General features: G+C 63.7%; 2 protein-coding genes across 3 annotated transcripts in view; both read right to left on the bottom strand.

Moving 5' to 3' along the window:
* LOC132341166 (2-oxoisovalerate dehydrogenase subunit alpha, mitochondrial-like) overlaps nt 1-7,215 on the bottom strand; it is an 8,753-nt gene extending 1,538 nt beyond the window's left edge. Inside the window, 7 exon segments of the mRNA XM_059872494.1 lie at nt 1,340-1,586; nt 3,720-3,881; nt 5,002-5,011; nt 5,013-5,111; nt 5,704-5,790; nt 6,149-6,301; nt 7,104-7,215. Coding sequence (XP_059728477.1) covers nt 1,340-1,586; nt 3,720-3,881; nt 5,002-5,011; nt 5,013-5,111; nt 5,704-5,790; nt 6,149-6,301; nt 7,104-7,175 — 830 coding nt within the window. The 5' untranslated portion in view covers nt 7,176-7,215.
* A 3,647-nt stretch (nt 7,216-10,862) lies between these two features.
* On the bottom strand, nt 10,863-24,900 carry MARK4 (microtubule affinity regulating kinase 4). Of its 2 annotated transcripts, XM_059872544.1 has the most exons (16): nt 24,688-24,900; nt 23,436-23,651; nt 21,956-22,009; nt 21,771-21,819; nt 21,097-21,162; nt 19,943-20,013; nt 19,586-19,642; nt 17,976-18,212; nt 16,327-16,446; nt 15,322-15,421; nt 15,126-15,235; nt 14,045-14,213; nt 13,260-13,516; nt 12,567-12,658; nt 11,637-11,897; nt 10,863-11,012 (listed from the first exon to the last, which is right to left on the bottom strand). In XM_059872544.1, exons 1-16 carry the CDS (start codon nt 24,736-24,738, stop codon nt 10,925-10,927), a joined length of 1,998 nt encoding a protein of 665 aa, XP_059728527.1. In that variant the 5' UTR covers nt 24,739-24,900; the 3' UTR covers nt 10,863-10,924. The 2 variants fall into 2 exon arrangements, with proteins under 2 accessions (XP_059728527.1, XP_059728528.1); XM_059872545.1 differs by lacking the exons at nt 21,771-21,819; nt 21,956-22,009; nt 23,436-23,651; nt 24,688-24,900 and adding an exon at nt 21,337-21,403.
* Nucleotides 24,901-26,436: the final 1,536 nt, after the last annotated feature.

Raw genomic sequence — 26,436 nt, 5'->3', positions numbered from 1 at the left:
AGGGATTTTCCCCAAAAATTCCCAGGATTTTTCCCCAAAATCCATTTTTTTTTATCCCAAATTCCCAGGAATCTCCTGGCCCAAGAAAAACCCCTAAACCACCCCAAAACACCCCAAAATTTGGGGATTTTGGGGCTGCCCACCGATTCCATCTGGGCGTGGAGATTCCCCCAGACCCTCTCCGAACGCTCCTTCCAACCAACACCAAAACTCAAAAACTTCCACCCAAAAACCCCCAAATCACCCCAAAACCCCCCAAAACCCCCAAATCACCCCAAAACGCCCCAAATTTGGGGATTTTGGGTTCCCACCGATGCCGTCCCCGCGGTACTGCTCGGAGGTGGGCGTGGAGATTCCCCCAGACCCCCAAACCCTCTCGGAGCGCTCCTTCCAACCAACACCAAACCCTCGCTTTCCCCCCAAAACCCCCCAACTCAAAACCCCCCAAAACCCCCAAAACCACCCCAAAACGCCCCAAATTTGGGGATTTCGGGTCCCCACCGATGCCGTCCCCGCGGTACTGCTTGGAGGTGGGCGTGGAGATGGCGTAGCCGTTGTTGCGGCAGAAGAAGACGATGGGGCACCCCAAACCCCCAAAATCACCCCAAATCACCCCAAAACCCCCCAAATCACCCCAAAACCAGCCCAAAACGCCCCAAATTTGGGGATTTTGGGGCTGCCCACCGATTCCATCTGGGCGTGGAGATTCCCCCAGACCCTCTCCGAACGCTCCTTCCAACCAACACCAAAACTCAAAAACTTCCACCCAAAACCCCCCAAATCACCCCAAAACCCCCCAAAACCCCCAAATCACCCCAAAACGGCCCAAATTTGGGGATTTTGGGGCTGCCCACCGATTCCATCTGGGCGTGGAGATTCCCCCAGACCCCCAAACCCTCTCGGAGCGCTCCTTCCAACCAACACCAAACCCTCGCTTTCCCCCCAAAACCCCCCAACTCAAAACCCCCCAAAACCCCCCAAACCACCCCAAAACGCCCCAAATTTGGGGATTTTGGGGCTGCCCACCGATTCCATCTGGGCGTGGAGATTCCCCCAGACCCTCTCCGAACGCTCCTTCCAACCAACACCAAAACTCAAAAACTTCCACCCAAAACCCCTCAAATCACCCCAAAATGCCCCAAAACCCCCAAAACCACCCCAAAACACCCCAAATTTGGGGGATTTGGGGTTCCCACCGATGCCGTCCCCGCGGTACTGCTCGGAGGTGGGCGTGGAGATGGCGTAGCCGTTGTTGCGGCAGAAGAAGACGATGGGGCCACCCCAAACCCCCAAAATCACCCCAAATCACCCCAAAACCCCCCCAAAACCCCCCAAACCAGCCCAAAACGCCCCAAATTTGGGGGATTTGGGGTTCCCACCGATGCCGTCCCCGCGGTACTGCTCGGAGGTGGGCGTGGAGATGGCGTAGCCGTTGTTGCGGCAGAAGAAGACGATGGGGCACTCGAGGGTGGCGGCGAAGTTGAAGCCGGCGTGGGCGTCGCCCTCGCTGGCCGCCCCCTCCCCAAAGTAGCAGACCACCGCCCGGCTGGCGTCCGCGCGCTTGATGGCGTAGGCGGCGCCCACGGCTGGGGGCAAAAAGGGGGATTTTGGGAAAAATGGGGGGTGGGGGAGGGAAAAGGGGTTGGGGGGAAATGGGGGGTTTTGGGGAAAAAATCGTGATTTTTTTTCGTTGGGAGGAAGGGGGGGATTTGGGGGGGAATGGGGGGGTTTGGGAAGGGAAAAGGGGTTGGGGGGAAAAGGGGGGATTTGGGGAAAAAAATCGTGATTTTTTTCGTTGGGAGGAAGGGGGGGGATTTGGGGGTAAATGGGGGGAAAAGGGTTTGGGGAAAAAAACGGGGATTTGGGGGAAAATGGGGGGTTTGGGGGGAAAAGGGTTTGGGGAAAAAAACGGGTATTTCGGGAAAAAATGGGGGGTTTTGGGGGGAAAAGGATTTGGGGGAAAAAGGGGGATTTGGGGAAAAAATCGTGATTTTTTTCGTTGGGTGGAAGGGGGGGATTTGGGGGGAAATGGGGGGTTTGGGAAGGGAAAAGGGGTTGGGGGAAAAATGGGGGATTTTGGGGAAAAATGGATGGAATTTGTCATTGGGAAGAAGGGGGGGATTTGGGGGAAAAAAAGGGGGGATTTGGGGGAAAGGGGTTTGGGGAAAAAAGGGGGGATTTGGGGAAAAAATATCCCGAAATTTGTCATTAGGAAGGATGGGGAGATTTCGGGGGAAAATGGGGGATTGGGGGGAAAGGGGTTTGGGGAAAAAATGAGGGGTTTTGGGGAAAAGTTTATGAAATTTTTCAATGGGAAGGATGGAGGAATTTGGGGGAAAAAGGGGGGATTTGGGGGAAAAGGGTTTGGGGAGAAAAGGGGGGATTTGGGGGAAAACATCCTGAAATTTGTCATTGGGAAGAATGGGGGAAATTGGGGGGAAAGTAGGGGATTTTGGGGGAAAAAGCGTTTGGGGGGAAAATGGGGAATTTGGGGAAAGAATGGGGGAAAAAAGGGGGGGAATTTGGGGAAAAAAGGACGGAAAAAAATTGGAAATTTGGGGAAAAAAGGGAGGAATTGGGGGAAAAGGGGAGATTTGGGGCAAAAGTGGGGGATTTGGGGAAAAATTGGGGATTTGGGGGGGAAATGGTATTTGGGACAAAAGGGAATTTGGAAAAAAGGGGGAATTGGGGAAAAAAGTGGGATAAAAGGGGGAAATTTGGGGAAAAAAATGGTAATTTGGGGAAAAAGGGGAAATTAGGGAAAAAAGGGGAAACTGGGGAAAAAGGGAGAGAAATTGGGGAGAAAAATGGGGGGGAAGGGGGAAAATTTGGGGGAAAAGGGGAAATTGGGGAGGATATGGGGGGAAAAAGTGGGGAAATTTGGGGGAAAAGGGGAAATTTGGGTTAAAAGGGGGGGATTTGGGGGAAAAGGGGGGAATTTTGGGTAAAAAGGGTGGAACAAAGCGGAAATTTGGGGGAAAAGGGGGGAATTGGGGGCAGGGGGTGCATCCCAGGCTGGGGCCAGGTGGCAGCCCCAGGTGGCAGCCCCAGGTGCCCCCCAGGTGCGTCACCTTGCGGGATCTGCGTGGCCAGGGGGGACGAGATGGTGACGAAGTGGCGCTGGGGGCAAAGGGCACGGGAATGGGGCAAAACCGGGGGATTTGGGGCAAAAAGGGGAAATTTGGGGGGGAAAAGGGGAAATTTGGGAAAAAGGGAGGGAATTTGGGGAAATAAGGGGAGATTTGGGGCAAAAGTGGGGGATTTGGGGAAAAATTGGGGATTTGGGGGGAAAATGGTATTTGGGACAAAAGGGAATTTGGAAAAAAGGGGGAATTGGGGAAAAAAGTGGGATAAAAGGGGGAAATTTAGGGGAAAAAAATGGTAATTTGGGGAAAAAAGGGGAATTAGGAAAAAAAGGGGAAACTGGGGAAAAAGGGAGAGAAATTGGGGAGAAAAATGGGGGGGAAGGGGGAAAATTTGGGGGGAAAGGGGAAATTTGGGAGGATATGGGGGGAAAAAGTGGGGGAAATTTGGGGGAAAAGGGGAAATTTGGGTAAAAAGGGGGGAATTTGGGGGAAAAGGCAAAATGTTGGGGAAAAGGGCGGAAAGAAGCGGAAATTTGGGGGAAAAGGGGGGAATTGGGGGCAGGGGGTGCATCCCAGGCTGGGGCCAGGTGGCAGCCCCAGGTGGCAGCCCCAGGTGCCCCCCAGGTGCGTCACCTTGCGGGATCTGCGTGGCCAGGGGGGACGAGATGGTGACGAAGTGGCGCTGGGCGCAGCCGTAGTGCACCGGCATCTGGCGGCCCTTGCCGGGGTCCCGCGCGTTGCCGTAGCACTGGGCCATGAACAGCTCCAGGGGGTAGCCCCGGTACAGCAGCACACCTGGCACAGGTGAGGGCACACCTGGGTCACACCTGGGAACACCTGGGAACACCTGGGTTACACCACCTGGGAACCACCTGGGAACACCTGGGAACACCTGGTACATCTGGGTTACACCTGTCACCTGCTCTGACTGGGCCAATGAACAGCTCCAGGGGGTAGCCCCGGTACAGCAGCACACCTGGCACAGGTGAGGGCACACCTGGGTCACCCCTGGGAACACTGGTACACCTGGGTTACACCTGGGAACACTTGGGTCACCCCTGGGTTACACCTGTCCCCTGGGTCACCTGCTCTGACTGCGCCAAGAACAGCTCCAGGGGTAACCTCAATACAGCAGCACACCTGGGACAGGTGAGGGCACACCTGGGTCACCCCTGGGAAACACCTGGGTTACACCTGGTAACACCTGGTTCACCTGCTCTAACTGGGCCATGAACAGCTCCAGGGGGTAGCCCCCGGTACAGGCAGCACACCTGGCACAGGTGAGGGCACACCTGGGTCACCCCTGGGTCACACCTGGTACACCCTGGGTTACACCTGGGTCACCTTGCTCTAACTGGGCCATGAACAGCTCCAGGGGGTAGCCCCGGTACAGCAGCACACCAGGCACAGGTAAGGGCACACCTGGGTCACACCTGGGTTACACCTGTCACCTGGGTCACCTGCTCTGACTGCGCCATGAACAGCTCCAGGGGGTAACCTCAATACAGCAGCACACCTGGGACAGGTGAGGGCACACCTGGGTCACCCCTGGGAACACCTGGGTTACACCTGGTACACCTGGGTCACCTGCTCTAACTGGGCCATGAACTGACACCTGTCCCACATGAGCTCACCTGTCCCACCCAGGCCCACCTGTTCCACCTGAGCTCACCTGTCCCACCTGTCCCTCCGGGGCTCACCTGTCCCACCTGTCCCACCTGAGCTCACCTGTCCCTCTGGGGCTCACCTGTCCCACCTGTGCTCACCTGTCCCACCTGTCCCACATGTCCCACCTGTGCCCACCTGTCCCACCAGTGCCCACCTGTCCCACCTGTCCCACCTGTCCCTCCAGGGCTCACCTGTCCCACCTGTCCCACCAGTGCCCACCTGTCCCACCTGTCCCTCCGGGGCTCACCTGCCTCGCGGGTACTGCCCGAACACCAGGTCGGCGGCGTCGAGGGCGGCGGCGCTGCCCACGTGCGTCCCCTCCTCGCCGTAGTTGGTCATGTAGAACGAGATCCGGCCCTGCACAGGTGAGCCCAGGTGAGCCCAGGTGAGCCCCAGGTGAGCCCAGGTGAGCCCCAGGTGAGCCCAGGTGAGTCCCCAGGTGATTCCCCAGGTGAGCCCAGGTGATTCCCCCAGGTGGGTCCCCGGTGAGCCCCAGGTGAGTCCCCAGGTGAGTCCCCAGGTGAGCCCCAGGTGAGCCCAGGTAAGCCCCCAGGTGAGTCCCCCAGGTGATTCCCCCAGGTGAGCCCCAGGTGAGCCCAGGTGAGCCCAGGTGAGCCCCAGGTGAGTCCCCAGGTGAGCCCAGGTGAGCCCAGGTGAGCCCAGGTGAGTCCCCAGGTGAGCCCAGGTGAGCCCAGGTGAGCCCAGGTGAGTCCCCCAGGTGAGCCCAGGTGAGCCCCCAGGTGAGCCCCCAGGGTGAGTCCCCAGGTGAGCCCAGGTGAGCCCAGGTGAGCCCAGGTGAGTCCCCCAGGTGAGCCCAGGTGAGCCCAGGTGAGCCCCAGGTGAGTCCCCCAGGTGAGTCCCCCAGGTGAGCCCCCAGGTGAGCCCAGGTGAGCCCAGGTGAGCCCCAGGTGAGCCCAGGTGAGCCCAGGTGAGCCCAGGTGAGCCTCACCTGGCGCTGGGACTCGTACAGGATCCTGTCCATGGTGTTGAGCAGCGTCATCGTCTTGTAGAGCTTCAGCACCTGCTCCTTGGGCAGCTGGGGGACAGGTGGGCAGGTGAGGGACACCTGGCCAGGTGGGGCACCTGTGCTGTCACCTGTCCTGCCTCACCTGCTCCAGGTGTGTGTTACCTGCCCAGGTGTGTCCCAGGTGTGTGTTACCTGCCCAGGTGTGCGTTCCCTGTCCCAGGTGTGTGTTACCTGCCCAGGTGTGTGTTACCTGTCTCACCTGTCCCAGGTGTGTGTTACCTGTCCCAGGTGTGTCCCAGGTGTGTGTTCCCTGTCCCAGGTGTGTGTTCCCTGTCCCAGGTGTGTGTTCCCTGTCCCAGGTGTGCGTTACCTGTCCCAGGTGTGTGTTCCCTGTCCCAGGTGTGTGTTACCTGTCCAGGTGTGTTACCTGCGGGTCCTCGCTCTCGCGGATCACCTGTCCCTGCCGGTCCATCACCCGGTACACCGGGATCCCGGCCAGCACCTGGGGCTGGATGAACTCGAGCCGCTCGGCGAACTCGGCCGAGGCGCCCGGGAACTGCGGCCGCTCCTCGGGGGAGCCCTGGGGACACGGGGACACGGGGGTGGCACCGGGGACACGGGGACACGGGGGTGGCACCGGGGACATGGGGACCGCTGGGGACACGGGGACACGGGGACACGGGGGTGGCACCGGGGACATGGGGACCCCTGGGGACACGCGACCTGTCCCCTCCCACTGTCCCCCCTCTCTCCCCTCTGTGTCCCCTCTGTCCCCCCCCGCCATGGTCCCCTCTCTGTCCCCTCACTGTCCAACCCAATGTGCCGCCTCCTCCCCCCCCTCTGTCCCCTCGCTGTCCCCCTCTGTCCCCACTCTGTGTCCCCTCACTGTTCCGTGTCCCCTCCCTGTCCCCTCTGTCCCCGCCAATGTCCCCTCGCTGTCCCCTCACTGTCCCCACTCTGTGTCCCCCCCTCCCTGTCCCCTCTCTGTCCCCTCCCTGTCCCCTCTGTCCCCGCCATTGTCCCCTCGCTGTCCCCTCCCTGTCCCCTCACTGTTCCGTGTCCCCCCCCTCAATGTCCCCTTCTCTGTCCCCTCTCTGTCCCCCCCGCCACTGTCCCCACTCTGTCCCCTCCCTGTCCCCCGATTGTCCCTTCTCTGTCCCCTCTGTCCCCCCCACTGTCCCCACACTGTCCCCCTCCCTGTCCCCTCCCCATTGCCCCTCTCTGTCCCCTCTCTGTCCCCCCCCATTATCCCCCCACTGTCCCCTCCCTGTCCCCGCCCTGTCCCCTCTCTGTCCCCCTCTCTGTCCCCCCTCGCTGTCCCCTCCCTGTCCCCACCGTCCCCTCTCTGTCCCCCTCGCTGTCCCCGCTCTGTCCCCACTCACGGCGCTCCCCAGGAGCCGCCTCCCGAGCCCCGGGAGCCGCCGCCGCCACCGCAGCGCCCGCAGCGCCGCCATCTTCCCTGGGGGCGTGGCCTGGCGCCCCCCGAGCGCTGATTGGCTGCCCGCGGGGGCGGTGGAGCGGCCCGCGGGATCTGATTGGCTGCGGGGCGTGGGAGGAAGCCACGCCTGCTCATGGCCTTATAAGGAATGGTATGGCCACGCCCCAAGCCGTTGAGGGCGTTGTTGTTGTTGGCCCCGCCCCCTACATGACCATATAAGGGAACTTGTGCCACGCCCAAAACGACCGTTAAAGGGTGGGCGCTGCGCTGGCCACGCCCCTTGAGTGACGTCGGGGGGGTCCGCCCTTAATCCCCCCTTACGGTGGGAGCCCCGCCCACCCCAAATCCCCCCCCTCCCCCACCCTAGGGACCCCCCCAAACCCCTCCCCCCAAATTCCCCAAACCCCGCCCCACCATGGGGACCCCCCCAAACCCCTCCCCCCAAATTCCCCAAACCCCGCCCACCATGGGGACCCCCCAAACCCCCGCCCCCCCAAATTCCCCAAACCCCGCCCACCATGGGACCCCCCCCAAACCCCTCCCCCCAAATTCCCCAAACTCCACCCACCATGGGGACCCCCCAAACCCGCCCCCCCAAATTCCCCAAACCCCGCCCACCCTGGGACCCCCCCCCCTCACAGACACACACATGGGCGGGGGTCTCGAGGTTTATTTTGGGGGGGGGTCGGAGGGGGGGGAACAACTCAGGGCAGGAATAACTTAAAAATGGGGGAGGGGTCTCGAGGGGGGGAGGGGCCTGGGTGGGGGGCGGAGCCGTATTTACAGACTGTACAAGGTGGGGGAGGGGCGGGGGGGCTGCAGGTTATTTGGGGGGGGGGGTCCCTAAAATCTTGGCACCGAAATCCTGGACCCCCCCCAAAGTCACCTCCCCCCCCCCACCAAAATGTCCCCAAGGGGGGTCCCTGGGGGGGTCCCAGCGCCGCTGGTCCCGAATTTGGGGAGGGGTCCCGGGGCTGCTGAATCCTTGGGGGGGTCCTGGGGGGGTCCCAGGGGGGTCCTGGGGGTCCCGGTGCTGCTGCAGGTGTTGAGGGGGGGGTCCCCCCGGGCAGGTTCTGGGGGTCCCGGGGGGTCCCAGCCTCGTCCTGGGGGTCCTGATCTGGTTCTGGGGGGATCCCAGGGGGTCCCAGGGGTCCCGATCCGGTTCTGGGGGGTCCTGGTCTCGTTTTGAGGGGGGTCCCAGGGGGTCCCGGGGGTCCTGGTCTCGCTTTGAGGGGGTCCCAGGGGGTCCCGGGAGTCCTGATCCGGTTCTGGGGGGTCCTGGGGGGGTCCTGGTCTCATTCTCGGGGGGTCCCGGGGGTCCCAATCTGGTTCTGGGGGGGGTCCAGGGGGGTCCTGATCCGGTTCCGGGGGTCCCAGTCCAGTTCTGGGGGTCCCGGTCTCAATCTCGGGGGGTCCCGGTCCGGTTCTGGGGGTCCCTGGGGGGGTCCCGGGGGGTCCCGATGCAGCTCCGGGGGGTCCCGTTCTGATCCCGGTCCGGTTCTGGGGGGTCCTGATCCAGTTCAGGGGGTCCCCAACTCAATCTTGGGGGGTCCTGGGGGGGTCCCGATGCAGCTCCGGGGGGTCCTGGACCAGTTCTGGGTGGGTCCCGGTCCGGTTCTGGGGGTCCCGGTCTTGTTCTTGGGGGGGTCCCGGGGGTCCCGGTCCGGTTCTGGGGGTCTTGATCCGGTTCTGGGGGTCTTGATCCGGTTCCTGGGGGGGTCCCGGGGGGTCCCGGGGGTCCCGGTCCGGTTCTTGGGGGGTCCCGGGGGTCCCAGTCCGGTTCTGGGGGTCCCAGTCTCATTCCTGGGGGGTCCCGGAGGGTCCCGGGGGTCCCAATCCAGCGCTGGGGGTCCCGTTCTGGTCCCGCTCCGGTTCTGGGGGGGGGTCCCGGGTGGGGGTCCCGGGTTGGGGGAGGAGGGGGGGGGGGGTCCCGGGCCCACCCCCCCGTCACAGCCCCCCCCCCCCTCGGAGCAGCCGGGGGGCGGCTTCCGCTTGATCCCCCAGGTAGATGGCAACTGGGGGAAGGGGACAGGTGGGTCTGGGGGGGGGCCTGAGACCCTCCCCAAATCGGGGGGGGGGGTCCCAGGGCTGGGGGGGGGTCTCTGGGGCGGGGGGGGGAGGGGCAGCACGCACCTTGTGAGCGCAGGTCCCCCGATTCCCGCAGGTTTCGTGCTGCGACCCCTTGGGTTGGGGGAAGGGGGGGACACGGGGGGTGGTGGGTGAGGGGGAGGGGGTCAGAGGGGCGGGACCCCCCCAGGGAACCCCAAAAAAAATCCCCAAAAAATCAAAAAAAAAATTAAAAAAGAATCAAAATGAGAATGCTCCAAAAATCCCGCGAAAATCTAAAAAAAAAAACAAAAAAAACCCCAAAAATCTCAAAAATAAACCCTAAAAAATAAAATAAAAAAAAACCAAAATTCCTGAAAAAAACTCAAAAAATCGTAAAAAAAAAACCCAAAAAATAAAAAAAAGAAAGCCTAAAAACCCTGAAAAAACCCCTGTGATTATCTCAGAAAAACCCCAAAAAATAATTTTAATAAACCCCAAAATCCCAAAAAAACAAAACTAAAAATCCCCACAAAAAACCTGCAAAAATCTCATAAAAAAACCCCAAAAAATAAAGAAGAAATCCCCCAAAAGAACCCCGCAAAAATCCCAAAACAACCCTAAAAAATCCCTGAAAAAACCAAAATAAAATCCCCCAAAAACCCCGCAAAAAACTCACAAAAAAAACCCCAAAAATTAAAAAAAAAAACCAACCTAAAAGAACCCTGCAAAAATGTCAAAAAAACCCCAAAATCCCCGAAAAATCCCCAAAAATCCCCCCAAAAAATCGCAAAAATCTCAAAACCAAAATCCCCCAAAAATCCTGCAAAAAACCCCCAAAAATCCCCCCAAAAATTCCCAAAAATCCGCAAAAATAAAAAAAAACTAAAACAAAAATCTCAACCCCTCCCCCTAAAATCCCCCAGGTGTGTCCCAGGTGTCCAAGGGGTGTCCCAGGTGTGTCCCAGGTTTGTCCCAGGTGTCCCAGGTGTGTCCCAGGTATCCCAGGTGTGTCCCAAGTGTGTCCCAGGTGTGTCCCAGGTGTGTCAGGTGTGTCCCAGGTGTCACCCAGGTATCCCAGGTGTGTCCCAAGTGTGTCCCAGGTGTGTCCAGGTGTGTCAGGTGTGTCAGGTGTGTCCCAGGTGTGTCCCAGGTATCCCAGGTGTGTCCCAGGTGTGTCCCAGGTGTCACCCAGGTGTCCCAGGTGTGTCAGGTGTGTCCCAGGTGTGTCCCAGGTGTGTCCCAGGTGTGTCCCAGGTATCCCAGGTGTGTCCCAGGTGTCCTCAGGTGTGTCAGGTGTGTCCCAGGTGTGTCCCAGGTGTGTCCCAGGTGTATCCCAGGTGTGTCAGGTGTGTCCCAGGTGTGTCCCAGGTGTGTCAGGTGTGTCCCAGGTGTGTCCCAGGTGTGTCCCAGGTGTCCAAGGTGTGTCCAGGTGTGTCCCAGGTGTGTCCCAGGTGTGTCCCAGGTGTCCAAGGTGTGTCCCAGGTATCCCAGGTGTGTCCCAGGTGTGTCCCAGGTGTCACCCAGGTGTCCCAGGTGTGTCAGGTGTGTCCCAGGTGTGTCCCAGTGTGTCCCAGGTGTATCCCAGGTGTGTCAGGTGTGTCCCAGGTGTGTCCCAGGTGTGTCCCAGGTATCCCAGGTGTGTCCCAGCTGTGTCCCAGGTGTGTCCCAGGTATCCCAGGTGTGTCCCAGGTGTGTGTCCCAGGTGTGTCCCAGGTGTCACTCACGGATCTTGGTGGCGCCAGGGCCGGGCGTGGCCGACACGCAGCGATTGGAGCTCTGCCGGCGAGAGGGGTCAAGGGACACCCTGCGACAGGTGAGGGACAGGTGAGGGGCAGGGGGCTGAACCCCCCAGGTGTGCCCAGGTGAGGATGAGGACCCCCCCACGTGTGCCAGGTGAGGATGAGGAGCCCCCCAGGTGTGCCCAGGTGTGCCAGGTGTGGATGAGGACCCCCCCAGGTGTGCCAGGTGTGGATGAGGACCCCCCCAGGTGTGCCCAGGTGAGGATGAGGACCCCCCCCAGGTGTGCCCAGGTGTGCCAGGTGAAGATGAGGACCACCCCAGGTGTGCCCAGGTGTGCCAGGTGAGGATGAGGAGCCCCCCAGGTGTGCCCAGGTGTGCCCAGGTGTGCCAGGTGAGGATGAGGACCCCCCCAGGTGTGCCCAGGTGTGCCAGGTGAGGATGAGGACCCCCCCAGGTGTGCCCAGGTGTGCCAGGTGAGGATGAGGACCCCCCCAGGTGTGCCCAGGTGTGCCAGGTGAGGATGAGGACCCCCCCAGGTGTGCCCAGGTGTGCCAGGAGAGGATGAGGACCCCCCCAGGTGTGCCCAGGTGTGCCAGGTGAGGATGAGGACCCCCCCAGGTGTGCCCAGGTGTGCCAGGAGAGGATGAGGACCCCCCCAGGTGTGCCCAGGTGTGCCAGGTGCGCTCACCTGCGGGTCAGCTTGGAGGTGATCTTGCTCAGCAGCGTGGCCGTGGGGCGGGGCCGGGGGGAGGCGGCGCTGGGGGGAGGGGGCGAGGCGGGGGGCGGGGCTCCGGCGGCCCCGCCCCCCCGGCGGGTTCCGGTGCCGGTGCTGGCCCCGCCCCCCCCGCCGTGGAAGGTGCTGCGGGCGGAGCAGCCCCGGGCCAGGTGAGCCAGGTGAGCCCCGCCCAGGGAGTGGCTGGAGGGGGAGGGCGGCGGGCGGGACGGCAGGCTGGGGACACAGGTGACGTCATCGGTGACGTCATACGCACGTGACGTCACAGGTAGACATTGCACGTGACGTACACAGGTGAGGTCCACAGGTGACCTCACACAGGTGACATCACAGGTAACCCCACCCACACACAGGTAACCCCACAGGTGACATCACAGGTGAGACCCACAGGTGACCTCAGACACACAGGTGACATCACAGGTGACGTCACAGGTGAGAACCACAGGTGAGACCCACAGGTGATGTCACCAATGACACCCACAGGTGACATCCCCACCCACAGGTGACCCCACAGGTGACATCACAGGTGAGACCCACAGGTGACCTCAGACACACAGGTGACATCACAGGTGACGTCACAGGTGAGACCCACAGGTGAACCAATGACACCTACAGGTGACATCCCCACCCACAGGTGACCCCACAGGTGACCCCCACCCCACGCCGCCATCCTGGGAGGGGCACAGGTGGCACTGGACAGGTGTTACCGAGGGCACAGCTGGCTTTGGGGTGGATTCCAGGTGTGCCAGGTGTGCCAGGTGTGCCACTCACCTGTCCTTGCCCTCGGGCAGCAGCAGGTGCCGCTGCCCAGGTGAGTTTGGGGTGGATTTGGGTGGATTTTGTGAGGATCTCAGGTGTGCCAGGTGTGCCAGGTGTGCCACTCACCTGTCCTTGCCGTTGGGCAGCAGCAGGTGCCGCTCCCCCCCCGAGCACACGTAGGTGTTCCTGCGGCCCATCACGCTGGGGGGCACGTGGGGCTGGGGGCACAGGGGGGCACCTGGCCTCACCTGGCCTCGCCTGGCCTCACCTGGGCTCGCCCCGGAGCCACAGGTGCCCTCCAGGTGTGCCCAGGTGCCCCCCCAGGTGTCCCTCAGGTGTTCCCAGCTGTGTCCTGCCAGCCCCCCCAGGTGTGCCCAGGTGTGCCCAGGTAACCCCCCAGCTCCCAGAGATCCCCAGGTGTGCCCAGCTGTGCCCCCCAGTGTGCCCAGGTGCCTCCCCAGCCCCTCTCAGGTGTACCCAGGTATCCCCAGGTGTGCCCAGGTATGCCCCAGGTGATCCCCAGGTGTGTGCCCCTCCAAGGTGTGTGCCCAGGTGCCCGCCCAGCCCCCATCCCAGGTGTCCCCAGGAATGCCCAGCCCCCCCCAGGTGCCCCCAGGTGTGCCCAGGTGTGCCCAGGTGGCCCCAGGTGTGCCCAGGTACCCCCCAGGTGTGCCCAGCCCCCCCCAGGTGCCCCCCGGTGCCCCCAGGTGCCCCCAGGTGCCCCCAGGTGTGCCCAGGTGCCCCTCAGATGCCCCCAGGTGCCCCCAGGTGCCCCCAGGTGCCCCCCGGTGCCCCCCAGGTGCCCCCAGGTGTGCCCACCTGTCCGTCCAGGTGCCTCTCGGGGATCTCGGCCTTGTTGGGGTTGTGGGCGCTGCTGACCAGGGGGCTGCAGGGGGGGGGGAGGGGCGGCCCGGCCCCTCCCCCACCGCCCCTCCCCCCTCCTCCCCCTCCCGAGCCCCTCCTGGGGGGCGGGGCCACGCCCCCGGCCACGCCCCCTTCCCGCAGCTCCGAGGGGGGAGGGGCGGCCGAGGGGGGGCTGCGCCGGGGGGGAGGGGCGGCCGAGGGGGCGGGGCCACCTGCGGGGTCATAAAGGGGTCACGGGGGGGAACACCCCCCCAATGTCGCCAATGTCCCCTCAGTGTCCCTCCAGTGTCCCCAGTGTCCCCCCAGTGTCCCCCAATGTCCCCCCAGTGTCCCCACTGTCCCCAGTGTCCCCAATGTCCCCCCAGTCCCCCCAGTGCCCCCCACTGTCCCCCCAGTGTCCCCCAGTGTCCCCAGTGTCCCCCACTGTCCCCTCAGTGTCCCCAATGTCCCCCCAGTGTCCCCAGTGTCCCCCCAGTGTCCCCAGTGTCACTCACAGAAGTCGCTGTGTCCCCACTGTCCCCAGTGCCCCCCACTGTCCTCCCAATGTGCCCCCAGTGTCCCCTCAGTGTCCCCCCACTGTCCCCAGTGTCCCCAGTGTCCCCAGTGTCCCCAGTGTCACTCACAGAAGTCGCTGTGTCCCCAGTGTCCCCCCAGTGTCCCCCCAGTGTCCCCAGTGTCCCCAATGTCCCCAATGTCCCCAGTGTCCCCCCAATGTCCCCAGTGTCCCCAGTGTCACTCACAGAAGTCGCTGTGCCGCCGCTGCCGGTGGTGGCCGCCCCCGCGCTGTCCCTTGCCGTGGGACGTCCCCGATGTCCCCGACGATGTCCCCGACTTGGTGGCACCGTTGGGCGCCTCGGCCACGCCCCGCGGCCGGGACAGGGACAGGGACAGGGCAGTGCCACCCTCGGGCTGTCACCAGGGTCACAGTGTCACCAGGGACAGGGACAGGGCAGTGCCACCCTCGGGGTCACAGTGTCACCAGGGACAGGGACAGGGACAGGGCAGTGCCACCCTCGGGGTCACAGTGTCACCAGGGACAGGGACAGGGCAGTGCCACCCTCGGGGTCACAGTGTCACCAGGGGCAGGGACAGGGACAGGGCAGTGCCACCCTCGGGCTGTCACCGGGGTCACAGTGTCACCAGGGACAGGGCAGTGCCACCCTCGGGGTCACAGTGTCACCAGGGGCAGGGACAGGGACAGGGCAGTGCCACCCTCAGGGTCACAGTGTCACCAGGGACAGGGACAGGGACAGGGCAGTGCCACCCTCGGGGTCACAGTGTCACCAGGGACAGGGACAGGGCAGTGCCACCCTCGGGCTGTCACCGGGGTCACAGTGTCACCAGGGACAGGGACAGGGACAGGGCAGTGCCACCCTCGGGCTGCCACTGGGGTCACAGTGTCATCAACGTCCCCAAATGTCCCCACATGTCCCCCCAAAGTCCCCAAGCCCCAAATGTCCCTGATGTCCCCAATATCCCCAATCCCCCCAATGTCCCCGATGTCCCCAATGTCCCCAATCCCCGCAGTGTCCCCAATCCCCCCCAATGTCCCCAGTGTCCCCAGTGTCACCCACCTCTCCCCTGCGGCCCAGCAGCAGGTAGGTGGCCGTGTCCCCAATGTCCCCAATCCCCCCCAATGTCCCCAATCCCCTCAGTGTCCTCAATGTCCCCAGTGTCCCCAGTGTCCCCAGTGTCACCCACCTCTCCCCTGCGGCCCAGCAGCAGGTAGGTGCCCGTGTCCCCATTTCCCCCTGATGTCCCCATTTCCCCCCAATGTCCCCAATCCCCCCCAGTGTCCCCAATGTCCCCGATGTCACCCACCTCTCCCCTGCGGCCCAGCAGCAGGTAGGTGGCCGTCACCTCGTTGTACTTGTGGGTGCTCAGCGCCTCCTTGATCTCCTCCCTCGTGTAGCCCATGCCCACCATCACCTCTGGGGGGACACAGAGATGTCACCCGCGCTGTCCCCACGCTGTCCCCGGGGTGCCACCGCGTCCCCGTGTCCCCGTGTCCCCTCACCGATGCGCTTGGTGTCCCCAAAGTCCTCCTGGGGCTCGGTGTAGGGCGTCAGCTCGTCGCCCTCGTAGCCGATGTTGATCCACTTGTCCTTCATGATTTGCTGGGGGGGGGACATGGGGACATCAGGGGACATCGGGGACATTGGGGGGGTGTGGGGACATCAGGGGGTATCGGGGGGATTGGGGACACTGGGGACATGGGGACAGCAGGGGGACATTGGGGACACGGGGACATCAGGGGGTATCAGGGGATTGGGGACACTGGGGACACGGGGACAGCAGGGGACATCGGGGGGTGTGGGGACATCAGGGGGTATCGGGGGGATTGGGGACACTGGGGACATTGGGGACATTGGGGGGGTGTGGGGACATGGGGACATCACGGGGTATTGGGGGGATTGGGGACACAGGGACATCAGGGGACATCAGGGGACATCGGGGACATTGGGGGGGTGTGGGGACATCAGGGGGTATCAGGGGATTGGGGACACTGGGGACATGGGGACAACAGGGGGACATTGGGGACACGGGGACATCAGGGGGACAGCAGCACAGGATGATCCCACAGCCCCAAATCCCCCCCCAAACTGCCCCAAATCCCCCCAAAACCCCCTCAAACCCCCTGTGGGACCCCCAAACCCACCCCAAATCCCCCTCAAACCCACCCCAAGCCCCCCGTGGGACCCCCAAATCTCTGCTGGGGACCCCCTGACCTCGAGGGTGCAGCGCTTGGCAGGGCTGAGCAGCACAGGATGTTCTCACAGCCCCAAATCCCCCCAAAATCCCCCCAAACCCACCCCAAACCCCCCGTGGGACCCCCAAGCCCCCCTGGGGACCCCCTGACCTCGAGGGTGCAGCGCTTGGCGGGGTTGAGCACCAGGAAGCGCCGCAGGATGTTCTCACAGCCCCAAATCCCCCCAAAACCCCCTCAAACCCACCCCAAATCCCCCCAAATCCCCCTCAAACCCCCCGTGGGACCCCCAAGCCCCCCTGGGGACCCCCTGACCTCGAGGGTGCAGCGCTTGGCGGGGTTGAGCACCAGGAAGCGCCGCAGGATGTTCTCGCAGTCCGTGGACATGTAGAAGGGCACGCGGTACTTGCCCCGCAGCACCCGCTCCCGCAGCTCCTGGGGGGGCACCGGGGTCACTGGGGTCACTGGGGTCAGTCGGGGTCACTGGGGTCAGTCAGGGTCAGTCGGGGTCACTGGGGTCAGTTGGGGCAGCTGGGGTCAATCAGGGTCAGTCAGGGACACCTGGGGTCATTGGGGTCACTGGGGTCAGTTGGGTCAGGCAGGGTCACTGGGGTCACTCAGGGACATGAGGGTCATTGGGGTCACTGGGGTCAGTCAGGGTCACTGGGGTCACTGGGGTCACTCAGGGACATGAGGGTCATTGGGGTCACTGGGGTCACCCAAGGTCATTCGGTGACCACTGACCAGGTGACCCCTGGGGGAGAACAGGAGGTGGCCCAGGAGGATCGTGACTGAGTGACCGTGGAATGAGCAGGAGGTGACCAGCAGGTGACCAGGAGGTGACCAGGAGGTGACCAGGAGGTGACCAGGAGGTGACCACACAATGACCAGGAGGTGACAGGGCAGTGAGCATGCAATGACCAGGAGGTGACCAGGAGGTAACCATGCAATGACCATGCAGTGACCAGGCAATGACCAGGAGGTGACCAGGAGATGACCAAGAGGTGACCATGCAATGACCAGGAGGTGACAAGGAGGTGACCATGCAATGACCGGGCAGTGACCAGGAGGTGACCACACAGTGACCATGCAATGACCATGCAATGACCACGCAGTGACCATGCAATGACCAGGAGGTGACCATGCAATGACCAGGCAATGACCAGGAGGTGACCACGCAATGACTAGGAGGTGACCAGGAGGTGACCACGCAATGACCACACAATGACCAGGAGGTGACCACGCAATGACCGGGCAGTGACCAGGAGGTGACCGGGCAGTGACCACACAGTGACCATGCAATGACCAGGAGGTGACCACGCAATGACCAGGAGGTGACCACGCAATGACCAGGAGGTGACCATGCAATGACCATGCAATGACCAGGAGGTGACCATGCAATGACCGGGCAGTGACCAGGAGGTGACCGGGCAGTGACCACACAGTGACCATGCAATGACCAGGAGGTGACCACGCAATGACCAGGAGGTGACCACGCAATGACCAGGAGGTGACCATGCAATGACCAGGAGGTGACCAGGAGGTGACCAGGAGGTGACCATGCAATGACCACACAATGACCATGCAATGACCACGCAGTGACCACGCAATGACCGGGCAGTGACCAGGAGGTGACCGGGCAGTGACCAGGCAGTGACCACGAGGAGACCACGCAATGACCACGCAGTGACCGGGCAGTGCCCGGGCAGTGACCAGGAGGTGACCAGGCAGTGACCATGCAATGACCAGCAGGTGACCAGGAGGTGACCAAGAGGTGACCATGCAATGACCAGGAGGTGACCATGCAATGACCAAGAGGTGACCAGGCAGTGACCATGCAATGACCAGGAGGTGACCATGCAATGACCACACAATGACCATGAGGTGACCACGCAATGACCAGGCAGTGACCGGGCAGTGCCCGGGCAGTGCCCGCGAGGCTCCCGGCCATCCCCAGCGGTCACCTTGAGGTTGTGGCCGTCGAAGGGCAGCGAGCCGCTGACCAGCGTGTAGAGGATGACGCCCAGGCTCCAGATGTCCACCTCGGGCCCGTCGTACTTCTTGCCCTGGAAGAGCTCGGGGGCGGCGTAGGGCGGCGAGCCGCAGAACGTGTCCAGCTTGGAGCCGCGGGAGAACTCGTTGCTGAAACCGAAATCGGCGATCTTGATGTTGGCGTCGGCGTCCAGCAGCAGGTTCTCGGCCTGGGGACACGGGGACATCAGTGGGGACAGCAGTGGGGACATCAGTGGGGACAGGGACACTGGGATGGGGACAGGGACAGGGATACTGAGACAGGGACATTGGGATGGGGACACTGGGATGGGATCTTGATGTTGGCATCGGCGTCCAGCAGCAGGTTCTCGGCCTGGGGACACGGGGACATCAGTGGGGACAGCAGTGGGGACACTGGGATAGTGACAGGGACATTGGGACAGGGACACTGCCAGAGGGACAGGGACACTGGGATGGGGACACTGGGATGGGATCTTGATGTTGGCGTCGGCGTCCAGCAGCAGGTTCTCGGCCTGGGGACATGGGGGACATCAGTGGGGACATCAGTGGGGACATCAGTGGGGACAGGTACGCTGCCAGAGGGACAGGGATACAGGGACAGGGACACTGGGACGGGGACACTGGGATGGGATCTTGATGTTGGCGTCGGCGTCCAGCAGCAGGTTCTTGGCCTGGGGACATTGGGGACATCAGTGGGGACACTGGGATAGTGACAGGGATGGGGACACTGGGATGGGGACACTGGAATGGGATCTCGGTGTTGGCGTCGGCGTCCAGCAGCAGGTTCTCGGCCTGGGGACATTGGGGACATCAGTGGGGACAGCAGTGGGGACAGGGACACTGCCAGAGGGACAGGGACACTGGGACAGGGACACTGGGATGGGATCTTGGTGTTGGCGTCGGCGTCCAGCAGCAGGTTCTCGGCCTGGGGACATTGGGGACATCAGTGGGGACATTGGGATAGTGACAGGGATGGGGACACTGGGATGGGGACACTGGGATGGGGACAGGGATACTGGGATGGGGACACTGGGATGGGATCTTGATGTTGGCGTCGGTGTCCAGCAGCAGGTTCTCAGCCTGGGGACATTGGGGACATCAGTGGGGACAGCAGTGGGGACAGGGACACTGGGACGGGATCTTGATGTTGGGACACAGGGATAGGGACAGGGACACCAGGATGGACATGGGGACAGACACAGGGACACCAGGACGGATACAGAGACAGGGGACAGGAACACCAGGATGGACGTGGGGACACCAGGATGGACATGAGGACACCGGGATGGACAAAGGGACAGACACGGGGACACTGGGACGGGGACACCGGGATGGACATGGGGACAGACACAGGGACACCAGGACAGACATGGGGACAGGGACACAGGGATGGGGACAGTGACACCAGGATGGACATGGGGACACTGGAACAGTGGGATGGACACAGGGACAGACACGGGGACACCAGGATGGACACGGGGACACGGTGACACCAGGACAGGGACACGGTGACCTGCCACCCCGTGGTGCCACCCCCGTGTCCCCTGTCCCCATGTCCCACCTTGAGGTCCCTGTGCACGATGTTCTTCTGGTGGCAGTAGTGCACGGCCGAGACGATCTGGGGACAGCGGTGGCACTGTCACCACGGGTCCCCAGAGTGTCCCCAAACCCCCCCAGGATGTCCCCAAACCCCTCCCCAATGTCCCCAAACCCCTCCCCCAATGTCCCCAAACCCCTCCCCGATGTCCCCAAACCCCTCCCCCGATGTCCCCAAACCCCCCCAGGATGTCCCCAAGCCCCCCCCGATGTCCCCAAACCCCTCCCCCAATGTCCCCAAGCCCCCCCAGGATGTCCCCAAACCCCCCCTGATGTCCCCAAACCCCCCCTGATGTCCCCAAGCCCCCCCCGATGTCCCCACCTGTCTGAACTTGGCCCGCGCCTCCTTCTCCTTCATCCTCCCGTGGGACACCAGGTAATCGAACACCTCACCTGGGGGGGGGGGGGGACACACCTGGGTCAGAGCACCCCAAAAACCCCAAAAACCCCAAAAACCCCCAAAATCCACCCCAGGTAATCGAACACCTCACCTGGGGGGGGGACACACCTGGGTCAGAACACCCCAAAAACCCCAAAAACCCCAAAAACCCCCAAAATCCACCCCAGGTAATCGAACACCTCACCTGGGGGGGGGACACACCTGGGTCAGAACACCCCAAAAACCCCAAAAACCCCAAAACCCCCCAAAATCCACCCCAGGTAATCGAACACCTCACCTGGGGGGGGGGGACACACCTGGGTCAGAACACCCCAAAAACCCCAAAAACCCCAAAAACCCCAAAAACCCCAAAAAACCCCCAAATCCACCCCAGGTAATCGAACACCTCACCTGGGGGGGGGGGGACACACCTGGGTGAGCCAGACCCCAAAAACCCCAAAAACCCCAAAAACCCCAAAAACCCCAAAATATCCCAAAATCCACCCCAGGTAATCGAACACCTCACCTGGAGGACACACAGGGATCTCGGTGTCCCCAATGTCCCCAGGTGTCAGTCTCAGTGTCCCCAGGTGTCCCCCATGTCCCCCCAGGTGTCTCTGATGTCCCCAGTGTCCCCCCAGGTGTCCCCAGGTGACAGTCTCAGCATCCCCAGGTGTCCCCATGTCCTCCCAGGTGTCCCTGATGTCCCCAGGCGTCCCCCCAGGTGTCCCCAATGTCCCCCTGATGTCCCCCAGGTGTGCCCAGGTGTCCCCCCAGGTGTGCCCGATGTCCCCCAGGTGTGCCCAGGTGTCCCCGATGTCCCCCAGGTGTGCCCAGGTGTCCCCCCAGGTGTCCCCGGTGTCCCCCTGATGTCCCCCAGGTGCGCCCAGGTGTCCCTGATGTCCCCCAGGTGTCCCCCCAGGTGTCCCCGATGTCCCCCAGGTGTGCCCAGGTGTCCCCCAGGTGTCCCCCCAGGTGTGCCCGATGTCCCCCAGGTGTCCCCGATGTCCCCCAGGTGTCCCCGATGTCCCCCAGGTGTCCCCCCAGGTGTGCCCAGGTGTCCCCAATGTCCCCCAGGTGTGCCCAGGTGTGCCCACCTGCGCTGGCGTACTCCATCACCAGGTAGAGCGTCTTCTCCGTCTCGATCACCTCGAACAGCTTCACTGGGGGGGCACGGCCGCCTCGGGACCCCTCCCCAAATTCCAGACCCCTCCCCTTTTTGGGGACCCCTCCCCAATTCCAGACCCCTCCCCAAATTCCAGACCCCTCCCCAAATTCCAGACCCCTCCCCAATTCGGGGACCCCTCCCCAATTCAGGGACCCCTCCCCAATCTCACCGATGTTGGGGTGGTTCAGCCCCTTCATGATCCGAACCCCAATTCCAGGGACCCCTCCCCAAATTCCAGGACCCCTCCCCAATTCGGGACCCCTCCCCAGTTCCAGAGACCCCTCCCCAATTCAGGACCCCTCCCCAATCTCACCGATGTTGGGGTGGTTCAGCCCCTTCATGATCCGAACCCCAATTCCAGGGACCCCTCCCCAAATTCCAGGACCCCTCCCTAATTCGGGAACCCTCCCCACTTCCAGGGACCCCTCCCCAGTTCCAGAGACCCCTCCCCAATTCAGAGACCCCTCCCCAGTCTCACCGATGTTGGGGTGGTTCAGCCCCTTCACGATCCGAACCCCAATTCCAGGGACCCCTCCCCAGTTCCAGAGACCCCTCCCCATTTCAGAGACCCCTCCCCAATTCGGGACCCCTCCCCAGTCTCACCGATGTTGGGGTGGTTCAGCCCCTTCATGATCCGAACTTCCCGGAACAGCTGAGGGGGGAGGGGGGCGAGGGTCAGCGGGGGGGGGGGGGGGGGGGCTGGAGACCCCTCCCCAAATGGAGAGACCCCTCCCCAATGAGGAGACCCCTCCCCAAAGGCGGGGAGCCCCCCCGGGACCCCTCCCCACCTTCTGCAGGCTGGTGGGGTTCAGCTGGGTCTTGTCGATGATCTTGATGGCGACCTGAAATTGGGGAGGGGGCTCTGAGGGGACGCCTGGGACCCCTCCCCAAATCCCAAATCCCTCCCAAACCCCCTCAAATTCCTCCCAGCCCCCTCCCCAAACCCCTAAACCCCCTCCCCATCACCCTGAGCCCCCTCCCACCGCCCCAAATCTGTCCTAAACCCCCTCAAACCCCCCCTAGCCCCCTCCCCAAATTCCAAATCCCACCTGAACCCCCTCAAATCCCTCATGAGCCCTCCTCAAATCCCCCCTAGCCCCCTCCCCAAATTCCAAATTACACCTAAACCCCCTCAAATCCCCCATGAGCTCCCCTCAAACCCCCCCCAGCCCCCTCCCCAAATTCCAAATTACACCTAAACCCCCTCAAATCCCCCATGAGCTCCCCTCAAACCCCCCCTAGCCCCCTCCCCAAATTCCAAATCCGTCCTAAATCCCCCCTGAGCCCCCTCCCCAAATTCCAAATCCCTCCCAAATCCCCCCTAAACCCCCTCAAACCCCCTCAAACCCCCTCTAATCCCCTCAAATCCCCCCGAGCCCCCTCCCCAAATTCCAAATCCCTCCTAAATCCCCCCTGAGCCCCCTCCCCAAATTCCAAATCCCTCCCAAATCCCCCCTAACCCCCTCAAACCCCCCCAAACCGCCCCCAGCCCCCTCCCCAGACCCCAAACCGCCCCCCAGCCCCCTCCCCAGCTGCGTGAGCCCCCTCCCCAGACCCCAAACCGCCCCCAGCCCCCTCCCCAGCTGCGTGAGCCCCCTCCCCAGACCCCAAACCGCCCCCCAGCCCCCTCCCCAGCTGCGTGAGCCCCCTCCCCACCTCTCGGCCGGTCAGCACGTGCCGGGCCAGCTTGACCTTGGCGAAGTTGCCCTTGCCGATGGTGCCCCAAACCCCCTGAGCCCCCTCCCCAAATTCCAAATCCCTCCCAAATCCCCCCTAAACCCCCTCAAATCCCCCCTGAGCCCCCTCCCCAAATTCCAAATCCCTCCCAAATCCCCCCCAAACCCCCTCAAATCCCCCCTGAGCCCCCTCCCCAAATTCCAAATCCCTCCCAAATCCCCCCCAAACCCCCTCAAATCCCTCACGAGCCCCCCTCAAACCCCCCCTAGCCCCCTCCCCAAATTCCAAATCCCTCCCAAATCCCCCCCAAACCCCCTCAAATCCCTCATGAAACCCCCTCAAACCCCCCCAGCCCCCTCCCCAAATTCCAAATCCCTCCCAAATCCCCCCTAAACCCCCTCAAACCCCCCCAAATCCCCCCTGAGCCCCCTCCCCAGACCCCAAACGGCCCCCCAGCCCCCTCCCCAGCTGCGTGAGCCCCCTCCCCAGACCCCAAACCGCCCCCAGCCCCCTCCCCAGCTGCGTGAGCCCCCTCCCCAGACCCCAAACCGCCCCCAGCCCCCTCCCCAGCTGCGTGAGCCCCCTCCCCACCTCTCGGCCGGTCAGCACGTGCCGGGCCAGCTTGACCTTGGCGAAGTTGCCCTTGCCGATGGTGCGCAGCAGCCGGTAGTTGCCCACGTGGGGAGGGGGCTCCTCGGACCCCCCCCCCAGCGAGTTCCGGCCCCGGGGGGGAGGGGCTCCGGCTCCGGACCCCCGCCCCGACCACCCCCCGGCCTTGTCGGGGCGGGCGCTGCCCCCCGGGCCCAGCTGGGGGGGGGAGAGAGGGGTGAGACCCCTCCCCAAATTGTCACAGTGCCCAAATTAGCACAGGGAGACCCCTCCCCAAATTAATGTCACAGTGCCCAAATTAGCACAGGGAGACCCCTCCCCAAATTGTCACAGTGCCCAAATTAGCACTGGGAGACCCCTCCCCAAATTAATGTCACAGTGCCCAACTGTCACAGGGAGACCCCTCCCCAAATTAATGTCACAGTGCCCAAATTAGCACTGGGAGACCCCTCCCCAAATTAATGTCACAGTGCCCAACTGTCAATGGGAGACCCCTCCCCAAATTGTCACAGTGCCCAAATTAGCACAGGGAGACCCCTCCCCAAAATAATATCACAGTGAGACCCCCACCCAGTTCTCACCCTGACCACCCCCCGGGCCCAGCTGGGGGGGGAGAGAGGGGTGAGACCCCTCCCCAAATTGTCACAGTGCCCAATTATCACAAGGAGACCCCTCCCCAAATTGATGCCACAGTGAGACCCCTCCTCAAATTAACATCACAGTGAGACCCCTCCCCAAATTATAATGTCACCTTTGGGACCCCCCTCAAAATAATCTCAGGGGGGTGAGACCCCACCCAAACCTCCGAGACCCCCCAAAATCTCAGAGTGGGACCCCAGACCCCTCCCGGTGCCCCCAGACCCCTCCCGGTGGCCTCCCGGTACCAGCCCAGCCCCTCCCGGTGCCCCCCCCGACCCCTCCCGGTGCCCCCAGACCTCTCCCGGTTCCCCCCCCGACCCCTCCCGGTGCCCCCCGACCCCTCCCGGTGCCCCCAGACCCCTCCCGGTACCCTCAGACCACTCCCGGTGCCCCCAGACCCCTCCCAGTACCCCCCTGACCCCTCCCGGTGCCCCCCCACCCTCACCCGTTCCCTCCCCATCCCCTCCCGGTGCCCCCAAACCCCTCCCGGTACCAACCCCCCCTCCCCATCCCCTCCCGGTGCCCCCTCCGGTTCACCCCCCCCCCCCCCCCCGCCTCGGGCCTACCCCCGGTACCGCCCCCCCCTCACCCTCACCGTGTCCGCGTTCCGCTCGTTCCCCGCCGCCAGGGCGGAGCGCGAGGACATGGTCCCGGCCCGGGGGGCACCGGGGGGCACCGGGGGGCACCGGGGGGGGCGGTCCCGCTGCGGGGGGGTCCCGTTCCCGGGGGGGGTTCCCGTTACCGGGGGGGCCCGGCCGGGGCGGCCATGGCGGCCATGGCGCCGGAACCGGAAACGGGCGCGCCGAGGTGGGCGGGGCTTTGCCCATAAAAGGAGAGCGGCTGTGAGGGTTTGGCCACGCCCAGGGAGGGGAGCGGACCAATCAGGAGGCGCCGTCCCGGCATGGAGACAGGGGGGCGCGCCCCGGGGAGAGGCGTGGTTAAAAGCGGGTGGTGCGCGGTGATTGGCTGCGCGCTGGCCAATGGGGAGAGAGAGCGGGGTTTGACGCGTGATTGACGGGAGAGGGGTCACGTGGGGGGCGCGGGGTCACGTGGGAGGGAGCGCGGCGCCTCCGTGTGGCACCTGAGGTCACGTGGGTCACACCTGTGTCACCTGTGCCACCGTGGGGTCACTTCTGTCACCTGAGGTCACCTGTGCCTCCTGCGGTGTCACCTGTGTCATCTGCGGGGTCACCTGTGTCACCCTCGGGGTCACTTGTGCCACCCGTGTCCCCTCCCTGTCACACCTGCGGTCACCTGTGCCACCTGTGGGGTCACCTGTGTCACCCGTGTCACCTCTGTGTCACACCTGGGTGGCCTGTGTCACACCTGTGTCACCCGTGTCACCTCCTTGTCACACCTGGGGTCACCTGTGCCACCCGTGTCCCCTCTCAAGGGTCACCAGGGTCCCATCCCGGTGTCCCCAGTACCCGCAGTGTCCCCAGTGTCCCCTCCCGCTCCCCCCGCTCTGTCCCGGTGTCCCCTCCCGGTCCCCAGTGCCACCAGTGTCCCCTCCCGCTGCCCCCGCTGTCCCCAGTGCCCCCTCCGCGGTGTCCCCGTGTCCCCACTGTCCCCTCTCGGTGTCGCCGCTGTCCCCAAGGTCCCCACTGTCCCATCCCCGTGCCTCCAGTGTCCCTTCCGCGGTGTCCCCATTGTCCCCAGTGTCCCCTCTGCAGTGTCCCCGCTGTCCCCGCTGTCCCCTCCCGGTGCTCTCGGTGTCCCTAGGGTCCCCGCTGTCCCCTCCCGGTGCTCTCGGTGTCCCCGCTGTCCCCTCCCGGTGCTCTCGGTGTCCCCACTGTCCCCGCTGTCCCCTCCCGGTCCCCGCTGTCCCTTCCGGTGTCCCCTCCCGGTCCCCGCTGTCCCTCCCGGTGCCCCCGCCCTGTCGCGGTGCCCGAGCGGAACCGGGGCTGACCCTGCCCGGCCGGGGAGGCCCCTCCGGGGCGGCGCTTCCTCAGGAAACCCCCGGCCAGCGCCGCCGGTGTCACCGCCACCACCACCAGTGTCACCACAGCACCGCCGGTGTCACCGCTGCCACCGCCGGTGTCACCGCCAGCACCGCCAGTGTCACTGCCACCACCGCCAGTGTCACCGCACCGCCACCAGTGCCACCGCACCGCCACCAGTGCCACCGCTGCCACCGCCGGTGTCACCGCCAGCACCGCCAGTGTCACCGCCACCACCGCCAGTGCCACCGCACCGCCACCAGTGCCACCGCACCGCCACCAGTGCCACCGCTGCCACCGCCGGTGTCACCACAGCACAGTCTCTAAAGCCACCAGCGCCACCGCAGCCACCAGTGTCACCACCCGAGCCAGCGCCGGTGTCACCGCACCGCCACCAGCGCCAC

This window comes from Haemorhous mexicanus, chromosome 36, assembly GCF_027477595.1.
Source record: "Haemorhous mexicanus isolate bHaeMex1 chromosome 36, bHaeMex1.pri, whole genome shotgun sequence".
NCBI classification, from domain to species: domain Eukaryota; kingdom Metazoa; phylum Chordata; class Aves; order Passeriformes; family Fringillidae; genus Haemorhous; species Haemorhous mexicanus.
The sequence above is the reverse complement of the archived record's forward strand: the minus strand, read 5'-3'. Positions and strand labels throughout refer to the sequence as shown.